General features: G+C 36.7%; 1 protein-coding gene across 9 annotated transcripts in view; it reads right to left on the bottom strand.

The window, feature by feature from the left end:
• The window catches only part of SYNE1 (spectrin repeat containing nuclear envelope protein 1), a 575153-nt gene that overhangs the window by 59307 nt on the left and 503254 nt on the right, over positions 1-12592 (bottom strand). For all 9 annotated transcript variants that reach the window (XM_069069647.1, XM_069069646.1, XM_069069648.1 and 6 more), the window contains 2 exons: positions 3460-3618; positions 2444-2610 (listed from right to left, as the gene is read on the bottom strand). In XM_069069647.1, the coding sequence (XP_068925748.1) occupies positions 2444-2610; positions 3460-3618 (326 nt within the window). The remainder of the gene's footprint in view (positions 1-2443; positions 2611-3459; positions 3619-12592) is intronic.

The raw sequence follows: 12592 nt of genomic DNA, 5'->3' as shown, positions 1-12592 counted from the left end.
TCATGACACAAATCTAGGTTTTCTGATTCCAGGGTTCATTCTACTATCTCTTAAAATGAGCGGTGGAATTTTTTTTTTGCTTTTTTTTTGGAAGGCAATTGGGGTTAAGTGACTTTCCCAAGGTCACACGGCTAGTTTTTGTGTTAAGTGTCTGAGGCCACATTTGAACTCAGGTCCTCCTGACTCCAGCAACGGTGCTCTATTCACTGTGCCACTTAGCCGCCCCATGGATTTTTTTTTTATAAGTAGAGAACATACAAAAAATATGATAATAAGCATTAGAGTATATGATGGATGCTTTATAAACCTATTCATATCTGCCAATTTATCTTTTATTTTAAAAGAGTTGGGAAATACTTGACATTTCTAAAACAAATGCTCAGGAAAGTCTATATAAAAAAGTATATATAGACTTTACATATAAAGTCTATTTAAAAATTGTTTTGAAGTAAAACCAGTAAACCTAATTTTGACTTGATGTTAATACTTACAGGATATTTTAAGTTGATCATCTAAATGCTTAAGCTTTTCAAGAGTGCACATTCTTTCTCACAATGTCTCAGCCAATGGTATTAAAGAATTTTTACTGGCTTCAGTGGGTTATTCTAAAATACTATTCAATCTAATCTTTCTTATCTAGATCTAGAAAAAGACCCAATATTTCACAGCAAATGTGTATATACCTCAGCTCCTCCAATAAGAGGAAGTATTCTTCTGAATTTATCCTTCTGAAAGAGGTTTGTTTTCATTTGAATGCAAATGAAACAATGCTAAAATAGTAGTAAATTTTAAATTCTTAATTAGGATTATACATACCCAAAGTAAGCTGATTAAACACAAAGTAAACAAAATAATGGAAATATTATTCACCATAATGAAACAAAAATGTGGCTACTTTTTTTTCAAGGAGCTCTTAAGACAATGTTGAATTATAAAGGTGTTAAAACGAACAAAAATCCTGAAGTGATAACATGTATTAGCTGCTTTTTTGCCTTCCTATTCAGTGAAAGCAAGAAAATCCTCATCTTCTCACCTACCTCCAAAGTTAGGCATTTTTTTAATAAATGAAAGTGTTGTACAGCTCCTTTATAGATACCATATCTTGAATGTCACTGAACTCAATGACCTTCTAATAAACTATGAAATACTTTGTAAGCTCTGTGATCATGTCTTCACTTGAACATGAGTTGTAGCATAAAATTAATGAATAATGGAGCTCAGATCAGAAATAGTGTTAAAAGGCAGTTCTTTGAAAATTAGAGAAAGAATTATTATCATTAAAATCCCCTCTTCCCTTTTGAGTTTAATAATACTAAACTCCCGTCATATTTGTCTAATAGTTGTCTTCAGACAATCTCTTATCATTAGCATTACTGAAATTATTATCATAATTGCTTGTCTCCCTAAAATCATATCATATGCCACATACCTCCAGAAGGAACTTTCTTGAATTTTCTTTTTTTTTGGGGGGGGGGAAGGAGTGAAAGGTTGGCTCATAACTTTTAAGAAAAAGAACACTGGGGAATAGACTCGGTAGGGGTGGGGAACCTGTGGCCTCGAGGCCACATGTGACCTTCTAGGTCCTTCGGTGCAGCCTTTTGACTGAATTCATACTTCACAGAACAAATCCTAAGTCACTATAACTCCTTGAAGCTTAGTTCTCTCTCTCTGTTTATGGTGTATATATTTGCAAAGGTACTTGTTATCTATCCTATTAGAACACAAACTCCTCATGAATGGGGATTGCTTCAGTCTTTGAACTTGTATTCCCAGCACCTTATACAATTACTGGCATATTGTAGGTGCTTGACAAATACTTACCAATGGATTTATCTGTAAAATGGGTATTAATATGCTTGTATTACCCATTTCACAGGGCAATGCTCTGTCAATACTAAAGTGCCATGTAAATGTGAGTTATTAAAATTAATGTTATCACAATAATTATACTTTATCTCTTTGAGCCATTATGCAGAAGTATATGATTAATAGGATGTTTAACATAAAGGGGCAGCTGTTATGAAATAACATTGTTCTAGGTTAATAGTAACCATGATAAGCTTACACACATGGCAGCAACATTTTATGATTTTGAACAACTTTCTTTGCAAAGCTGAGACTATATAAAAAAAATTCTTTTCTTTTGTCCAGTGTCCTTATGTTCTTAAAGAGATTTTTAGATATGTCTTCTGACCCAGAAGTAAACAAGAAAATCACTCTGACATGCATTCTGGGAAGGTTGACCAACTTTCTCGTTTAATGTAATTATCACTAGGTTTAATGAGTTAAGCTGATTAAATTAATTTTTGAGAGGAATTTTAGACTAAAAGCATGGAATAAGGAAGTAAGGAAAGGAATCTATATATTGTGTTGGAGAAAACTTTTTCCTTCTGATTGAGTGTACACAAACTTTAATGAAGGCAATAAGAACATCCTTTTTTACCTGGCTGCAATCAGATCCAAGAGATGTTGCCATCTGTCATTGACCTTTCCCAGCTTGTACTCTATCTCTGATGCTTTGCTTTCATGGCTAGCTTTTGCAAGTCGTTCTCCCATTTGCTGTAGTTGGATTTTGTTCTCTTCAGCAACTGCAATTTCCTCCTGATAATCCTGAGTAATAAATAAAGGTCATGAAGGTTAGGAGGCTTATTTTTAATGCATTCACCTATGCAGTACTAGAAAAAAAAATCAATTTTATTGTGTTTATTTGGGAATAATTTCATTTATCAGCACTTCCACATGAATATCAGTTCTTATCATTAAAAAGTTACTTTATTTGTAAACACAATTATATACCTCTCTGTGTAGGGGTTATAGAATGCTTAAAAAGCTGTTTTGTTTCGTGTTTTTATTCATTTGAATATGTTTAATATATTGCTTAATATAATGATTAATTTGTGAGAATTATTATAAAAAGACTCCCAATAGAGGATAGAGAACACAGAGTCCTATTGTGTTTTATTCTGCCAGACACTGCTGTTCATTAGGGAAATCACTGACAAAAGTTGAAATGATGGTTATAACAGGCATTTGCCAAGTGTTTTGTCATTCGTTTCATTTACTAAATAACTATTAGATGAGGGATAACACATGGACAGCCTATGTATTTGCACTGGTATCCTAAAATGGAGGAAAGTCTCCAGTGTATTCAATGACTCCATAGAGGATATGTAAAAATAAATGGAAAATAATTAAAGTGAGAGGACAGGGGAGCTGAATGGCAATCTATGTATAGTTGTTGGGGAGTGTAAACAACATGGCTATGATATGAAATTTAACCCTGGGGAAAAGAAATTCTTACAAGTAGCTAGAAAGACTCTAATATTTAAGAACCAACCTTCATGCTAGAGTATTTGTTGCTAGAAAATTGTATATGGACTAAGAATCCATGTAGTTCCTTAGAGAGATATGTATAAATAAAATGAAACCTTAAGACATCAAAAGCTGAACATTTCATACCTTCTTAAGCTTCTCTATCATTTCTTCAATGAGGATGTCTCCATTTTGAGAAACTTTGCTTTCCATCTGAGTTAACCATTCACAAAGCTCTTTGTTCTTCTCACTGAAGATAGCCCATTCATTCAATCTTTCATTTACTTGTTGCTGACGTAAAGATACCTGCCAGTGATGGAAGAGGGAGAACAACGAAGAGGAAAATGAGAGGGGGAGAGACAGGAAGAGAGAGGAGAGGAGAAGGGGGGGAGGGAGGGAAGGAGAGAGAGAGAGAGAGAGACAGAGAGAGACAGAGAGAGAGAGAGACAGAGAGAGACAGAGAGAGAGAGACAGAGAGAGAGAGACAGAGAGAGAGAGAAAGACAAAGAGGGAGGGAGGGAGAGAGAGAGAGAGACAGAGAGAGAGACAGAGAGAGAGAGACAGAGAGAGAGAGAGAATTGTTTAGTAAAAACTGAAATTAGAGTACAGAATCTAATGTGGTTTTGAAAATGGGATAAAGTGTACTGTAAGAATTTTGAAAGAATTCTATATTGAGTTAAGGTTTGGGTTCTAGTACTGGCCAGAGCAACAAGGTGGTGCAGTAGAAAGGGTACTGGGCCTGGTCAGGAAGACTCCTCAAATCTGGCCTCAGACATTGATGAGCTGTGTTACCCTGGCCAAGTCACTTAACCCTGTTTGCCTCAGTTTCCTCACATATGAAATGAGCTACAGAAGGAAATGGCAAACCACTGCAGCATCTTTGCCAAGAAAACCCCAAATGTTATCACAAAGAGTTAGACATGTCTAAACACACACACACACAGACACACATACACACACACACACACACACACCCCAAAACAATTTAGTATTGGCTATACTACCAACTTCTTTTATAATCTTGGTCAAGTTATTTTACCTCTCTCGGCCTCAGTTTCCTCAACAATAAAATGAGGGGACAGGACTAGATGATCTTTAAGGTCTTTTGCATCTCAAAAAGTCAGTGACTACATGGATCTGTTCTTTCCCAGTACCACAGATTTAAGGCTTTAATGGTTCTTAGAGATCGACTAGTACATTCCCCTTATTTTACATATGAGGTTAAGGAACTTGCTCAAGATGACACAGAAGGTAAAGGAAAGGTCTGAAATTTTAATTCAAATCTTCTGACTCCAAATACTGTTCTTCTTCCATTTTTGTCATGAACATTGCAAGGATATCAAAGGATAAGAGTATCTAAGAGTCTCCATTTAGGAGGAAGAAGCAGGTGCCATACTTTATTAGACAGAACTTGTTTAAATGAGTAGAATAGCTGGTTTCCTTCATGGCAATTTAAATGGCCACTAAAAGTCCCTGATTAAAAAATAAAAATTCCTCAACTTTGTCTGAGCTAATGACTTAACTTTAGGACTCCAATACTTCTCCTATAAACCACTGTAAAAATTTCTTACCTGCTGCTCTTACCTTTAGACTATTCATGTTTCAATAATCCTTTTTTCATTATCTGTCATTTTCTCAATGCACCATAATGATCAAGTCATTATTCTACTAAGAAAATCTTCAGTGTTTCCCTATTGTCAGGCTAACAAAGCTAAATATCTGATGCTGACATACAAGGTCCTCCAAAATGTTTCCAATGTACCTTTGCAACCTTATCTCCTACTCATGTATCCTATGTTCAGGCCAAACTCTATTTTTTTTTTTTTATTAAGCAATCAGGGTTAAGTAACTTGCTCAAGGTTACACGGCCAGTTATTTCTGGGTGTGGTGCTGAGTGTCTGAGCCTGGGGTTCGATCTCCAGATTGTCCCAACACTGGAGCCGGTGCGCTTACTCGCTGAGCCACCTGGCCGCCCCTAATCAATTGGGGTTAAGTAACTTGCTCAAGGTTACACGGCCAGGTGTTTCTGGGTGGGTGCTAAGTGTCTGAGCCCGGGATTCAATCTCCAGGTCTTCTCAACACTGGAGCTGGTGCTCTTACTCGCTGTGCTACCTGGCCGCCCCTGGGCCAAACTCTATTAGGCAAGTAAGTGGTATGTGGATAGAGCACTGTAATCAGGAAAACAGGAGTTCAAATTCAGATTAAGACACTTCTTGTTTGAACCTGGGAAAATTCACTTAATCTTTTGTCTGCCTCAGTTTCCTCATCTATAAAATGGGGATAATTGGGGCAGCCAGGTAGCACAGCGAGTAAGAGCACCGGCTCCAGTGTTGAGAAGACCTGGAGATTGAATCCCGGGCTCAGACACTTAGCACCCACCCAGAAACACCTGGCTGTGTAACCTTGAGCAAGTTACTTAACCCAGATTGCTTAAAAAAAATAAATAAATAAAATGGGGATAATAATAGCAACTACCTCCCAAGGTTCTTATGAGGATCAAATGAGCTATTTGGAAGGCACTTTGTAAACCTTAAAACACTGTAAAAATTCTAGCTATTATTATTATTAATACTTGCTTTCATCCTCATTGTACTATTCTCATTCTATTCTCTTCCCTACGATTTTGCTTATTCCATCCTTTAAATATACTTCAAATACACTGCCTCCCAACACCCCCTGAGAGTCCCCTACTTTCTTCAAGAATTGACACTAGTGACATTTCCAATATGAAGCCTTTTCATCTTCCTGGCCATTCTCTCTTTCCACTCAAAGGTAAAAATGATTTTTCACTACTCAAGTCATAGACCATAGAAAGATTTTCTCTTCTGTACTTATCTTACATTCCCTTGTATCATAGTTGTGTATGTCTTTTTGCTTCTCTTTCCATGCCCAAAGAATGTAGTTAAAGTTTTCTCTATGTATCCTTTTAAATTTAGCCCATAGCACATTCCTCAAATATAAATTTTTATCCCTTTGTATTAAAAACTTCTGTTTTTCAGTCCTCTTTTAAAACATAAATACTCTTCAAAGGGATAAAAGGTTAAGTCACTAACACTGCAGGATGTATTATATTAGAAAACCTTCATAAAGTGACACAAAGTGGAGGTGGAGGCATTATGACAAACTGTTTACTATGAGACTTTACCTAGGAAAGCTCCCATTGAAACTCAGAGATGTTTGATGTTACTAGGAATGTGGAACCTCAATACTGCTAAATATTTGAATATTACAGGATTTACTCACTTATAAACAGCTTATATGGCTTCATATTTAGCTTGGAAGATCCTCTAAGTCAAAATAACTCCACTATCACTTGTCCGTGGTGCCAGAAATTCCCTCATCAAAGATTTATTCTTTTGACCTAATTGTGTTCTCTCCTTTTAGTGTCCTTTTAAAATGTAAATGCTTCTGGGAAGGGTGGATCATTAAGTCACTACTTTAGTGGGAATTAAGTTTTTTAAATTAGTTTCATCTGTGAAAGGGGAAAAACTCAGGGAGGCATGAAAGGACTTCGTATTATGGGCAGAAAAGTACTAAAAAAAAGCAAAGGCACAGAAAAGGGACATGGGAAGGGTGCTGAAGATGAACTCTGCCTATTTCATACTCCCCCCCCCAGTTTATTTTATTAATAGCCTTTAATTTTTTTCAGTTATATATCAAGATAATTTTTAGCATTCATTTTTATGAGATTTTGAGTTCCAAATTTTTCTCTCTCCCTCCTCTCCTGTCTCCCTAAAACGGTAGACTATTTAATATAGGTTATACATGTGCTATCATATGAAATATATTTCCAAATTAGTCACAGTTGTCAAAGAAGAAACAGATAAAAAATTTGAAAAAGGATAAAATAAGTGAAAAAAAGGATGCCTAGATCTGCATTCAGGGTCTATCAGTTCTTTATCTGGATATGGATAGCATTTTCCTTCATGAGTCCTTTGTACTTGTCTTAGAACATTGTGCTGCCGAGAGGAGCTGAGTCTTCATAACTGATCATCATACAATGTTGCTGATACGAAGCACAATATTTTCCTTCTTCTTCTCATTTCACTTTGTATCATTCATATAAGTTTTTCCAGATTTTCATGAAATCTGTCTGTTCATCATTTCTTACTATACAACAGAATTCCATTACATTCATATACCACAGCATGTTCAGCCATTCCCCAATTGATGGGCATTCCATCAATTTCCAATATTTTGGAGTATAGATCTAGCATTGGTATTGATGGATTAAAGGGTATGAAAAATTTTATAACCCTTCTGGCACAGTTCCAAATTGCTCTCCAGAATGGTTGAATCAGTTCACAACTCTATAATAGTGCATTACTCTCCTAATTGTCCCACATCCTCTTGAGAATTTGTCATTGCTCCTTTTTGTCATATTAGACAATCTGATAGGTGTGAGGTTGTACCTCAGAGTTTTTTTTAATTTGCATTTCTTTAATCAAAGTAATTTAAAGCAGTTCTTCATATACCTATAGATAGCTTTGATTTTTCATCTTAAAAAAATGCCTGTTCATATCCTTTGACAATTTTTCAACTGGGGAATGCCTTGTATTCTTATAAATTTGATTCAGTTCTCTACATACTTGAGAAATGAGGCCTTTATCAGAGACATTGGCTGTTAAGATTGTTTCCCAGCTTTGTTTTCCTTCTAATCTTGGTTACATTGGTTTTGTTTATGTCAAAGCCTTTTAATTCAATGTAATCAAAATTATTTATTTTACATTTTTGTAATGCTCTCTCTTATTTGGTCATGGTAACTCAACTTCTCCTTAAAGAACTTAGATGCTATGCCACTTAGTGAATATATGTTTAGTATTGATATTATTTCATTCTCAATGGTACCTTTTAGTAATATGTAGTTTCCTTCCTTATCTCTTTTAATTAGGTTTGTTTTTGCTTTTGCTTTGAGATCAGGATTGTTATCCCTCCTTTTTTAAACTTCAGCTGAAGCATAACAGATTCTGCTCCATCCTCTTACCTTTACTCTGTGTGTGTCTCTCTGCTTCAAGTGTGTTTCTTGTAAAACACATATTATAGGCTTCTGCTTTTTGATTAACTCTACTATCTACTTACTTTTTATGGGAGAATTCATCTCATTCACATTCACACTTATGATTATTAACTATATATTTCCCTTCATCCTATTTTTCCTCCTGCTTGTCTTCTCTCTCCTTTCACCCTTTCCTTTTTCAACAGTGCTTTACTGCTATCTACTGCCTCCCCCAATTTGCCCTCTCTTCTGCCAACTCCTTCCCTCTTTACTTAATCTCTTCCCCTCCTACTTTCCTGTCAGATAAGATAGATTTCTATATTCAACTGATTGTGTATATTATTCCCTCTTTGAGCCAGTACTGATGTAAGGTTCAAGCAAAGTCCATTGCCCATTACCCCATCTTTCCCTCCACTGTAAGTGGTTTTTCACACCTCTTCACAAGAAATAATTTACCTCATTCTAGCTCTCTCTTGCTTGTGCATACAGTGTATACCTCTTTCTCATCCCTTAAGTATTTCTTATGTCATTCCCCCAAATTCACCTTATACCCATACCCTCTGTCTATGTATATGCCTTCTAGTTAAGCTATTGGTGGTATAATTTTTTAAAAATTACAAGTATCTTTCCATCTAGGGATGTAAACAGTTCAGCTCCATTGAATCTTCTATGCTTTCTTTTCCCTTTTAAATTTTTTAGCCTTCTCTTGAATCTTTATATTGGAGATCAATTTTTTTTTGTTCAATTCTGGTCTTCTCCTTATGGAAGCTTGAAATTCTTCTATTTCATTGAATAACCATTTTTTCCCCTTTGAAGTACTATGCTTCATTTCACTGGGTAAGTGATTCTTAGTTGTAGTTCTAGCTCCTTTGCCTTCCAGAATATATTCTATCACCTTCAATTCTTTAATGTCGCTGGTAAGTCTTGTGTAATCCTGATAGTGGCTCCCTGATATCTGAATTGTTTCTTTCTGGTTATTTGCAGTATTTTTGCCTTGCTCTGATAGTTATGAAATTTGGCTATAATGTTCCTTAGAGTTTTTATTTTGGAATCTCTTTCTTGAGGTGATTGGTGGATTCTTTCAATGCCTATTTTGTCCTCTGGTTCCAGGATATCAGGGTAGTTATCCTTGAGAATTTCTTGAAAGATGCTATCCAGGTTCTTCTTTTGATTATGGCTTTTAGGTAGTCTAGTGATTCTGACATTGTCTCTCCTGGATCTATTTTCCAAGTCAGTTCTTTTTCCCATGAGGTATTTTACATTTTTTTTCTATTTTTTTCATTCTTTTGAATTTGATTTATTCTTGATGTCTCAAAGAGTCATTAGGTTCCACTTGCCCAATTCTAACTTTTATGGAGCTGTTTTCTTCAGTTAGCTTTTGTACTTCCTTTTCCATTTGAACAATTATTCGTTTTAAGGAATTGTTTTCTTTAGTGGATTTTTGTATCTCCTTTTCCATTTGGCTAATTCTACTTTTTAAGCATTTGTCTGCTTTTTCTAAGCTAACACTTTTTTTTCATAATTCTCTTGTATCACTCTCCTTTCTTTTCCCAATTTTTATTTTATCTCTCTTCTATGATTTTTAAGTTGTCCTCTTCTGAGTTTGTATCTTGATCTTCCCTCAGATTCTTTTTGTTCTTGTTTTTATTTTACTCAACTTTTTGGGCTCTGCTCTGGGGTGGAAGGAACATTTAATTCTCAGGCTTTTTGTGCCAGGGGCTGCAGGTCCTGGCTGTTTACCTGGTGCTGCACTGATGTTGTCCTAATGGCCATGGTACTTGTGTCTGGTCCTACCCTGAGGGGTTGGGGTAGGGAGGTGGCTGGCACTTTTGGAGGCTTCAGGGTTCTGGCAGGTTACCTGGTGCTGAGTCAGGGTCTTAGTGCTGGTGTCTGGTGTGTGCTGAGGACAGTGGGGTGTTTCTGCATTTACCCAGGGCTACAATGAAGCATGTGGTGATCTGGCCTCTGCTAGTTGCCTGTTTGTACAGCCCTATGCTGAAGCTTGTGGAGAGGGCCTAGAGCTGGCAATTAAATTTTAGTTTAGACGTACATAGTGTTGGTGTCCACCTATTGGCCCATGGTTATGCTGAAGCACGTGGTAGTTCTTGGAGCTGGGGCATGTGGGTGATCCTGGTGTTGGTCTTTGCTTCTTCCACTTCACTGGGGCTCAGGATCTTCTGCTGATTTGTTGAGGTGGGGCTTGCAGCAGCTTGCTATCCTGGACTGTGTTACCTAAGTGCAACAGACCTTTCTTGTCAATCTTCCAAGTTTGCTGGACTCAAAGATTATTTTTGCTGGCTCTTCTCTTCCAGGATTGTTTTGGGACATTATTTCATGTTTTTTGGAGGTGAATATGGAAGAGTTATGATGATTTACTGCTTACTCTTCCATCTTCTTATTACATAATTTTGCTTGGAGTTATGCCCACCAATCCTAGAGCAGAGATTTGTGTGTCATTACCCATTTGGAAGGCTGATGAAAGTTATTTACCCCTTCTCAGATAATGTTTTAAATGCATAAATAATATAGAGACTTACAAAAGAAACAAATTTACATGGAAATACAGTCATCAAAGAATTTTTTTAAATGTTCACAGACCTCCCGGTTAAAAACTTCTCTCATAACTTTACTAACTTGACCATTACCAAGAGTATAGAGTAGGTTTTAGGGAATTTCAGTCTACTTCTACAGGATTTTAACCTTCTTTACTTTAGAGTCTTTATTGTTAAAGGGACATAACAGACAATTCAAAGGAAAATAAAAAACGGAAACTGTTCACATTACCTAGGTTTCCTAAAAAAAGTTGATTGCATAACCTTTTTTCTCAGTCCTCTTTGCAAGATTATCACACACTTTCCACTGTTCCTCAGGGTTCTGTCCTGGGCCTATCATTCAGTGATCTCTGTCTCCATCTGTCATCTCATCATTTCTTATGTGTTCAGTTATCAAACTTATGTGAATGACTACCAAATTTACATCTCTTTCTCCTGAGTTCCAGTTCCTGCTCATCAATTGCACGTTGGACAGCTCCTACAAAATGTTCTACACACATCTCAAACTCAACAGGTCCAAAAAGAAATACATCTTTTTCCAAAGCCACTTGTCCTGTCTTCCCTATTTCTGTCTGTAGCAGCAACCCCAGTATCCCCAGGGTGGTTGCCAACACAGGTTCTCAGATCTGCTTTTCTAAAGAAAAGCAACTCAAAATGGGTTAACAATCTTGCTTTAATCAAACATATGTCATTTACCTAGTGCAGGGGAAAGATCAGCACCCTGAACTTCAGAGAATACAAACAAAGGTTACAAGCAGAAGTTACAAGTAGACAGAGAAACATAAGCAGACAGGCTTCCAACTGTTTGACCATTACATCCATACATAGTCACAGTTACCAGAACAGGAACCACCAACATCTGGGTTTTCAAAGCTGGGGGTCTCAATGGCTTCCCAGAGTCTCGTCTGGTCAAATCACACAATAGTTCTCAAATGATCCCCAAAACAAAATCTCACATCAGGGTATATATAGCCTTCTTATTGACCAGGCCAGGCTCAGAGAATGTCACAACCCTCTTGACCCACTGCCCAATCACAAAGCACCAAGGCATGGGCATTCCTGAAAATCAAACCTCCTGCCACAGACTCCATGTGACCATATTCAGTCTATTAGGAGGCAGAGTATATTTTCAAATCAAGGAAGGTTCTCAGAGTCACTTAAGCCTATCAAAGGGCCTAGGGGCAGGGAAGATCTTAAATTCCCATTCCCACAACACTGTCAAGAACACTGCCACCCCCCTAGTCACTTAAGATGATAACTTCATGGTTGTCCATAACCCTTTCCTCTCTTTCCACACCCACAGCCAATCACTTCCTGATGTCCATTTTTTCCCTTATACCATTTTTCACATCTCTCTCCTTTTCTGCACTCACACAGTTCTCATTTTGTTCATATGTTTTTCACTTCTCACTCTGACTTTTGCTAAAAGTTCCTAATTGGTTTCCCTGATTCTGATTTCTACCTCTCTGTCATCTTTTTTCTATGCAACTATTAAAATGATCAAAGTCAAAATTCTGACCATGTCACACCCCTGTTCTAAAACCTTCAGTCAATCTCTATTACCTTTTGTATAAAATACTCCTCAACTGGTACTTAAAATTCTCTGTGATTTGGTTCTCATTTTAAAGATTTATTTCACATTGTTATCATTCATATTAACAATTTTCTAGCCACACTGGTTGAACAGGTGTTCTCTAAAGTTGGTAATTGATTGTTTGCTTCTGTCTTCACA

This window comes from Petaurus breviceps, unplaced genomic scaffold, assembly GCF_028583685.1.
Source record: "Petaurus breviceps papuanus isolate PSGF00001 unplaced genomic scaffold, PetGlider_PUasm1.0 90784, whole genome shotgun sequence".
NCBI lineage: Eukaryota > Metazoa > Chordata > Mammalia > Diprotodontia > Petauridae > Petaurus > Petaurus breviceps.
The sequence above is the reverse complement of the archived record's forward strand: the minus strand, read 5'-3'. Positions and strand labels throughout refer to the sequence as shown.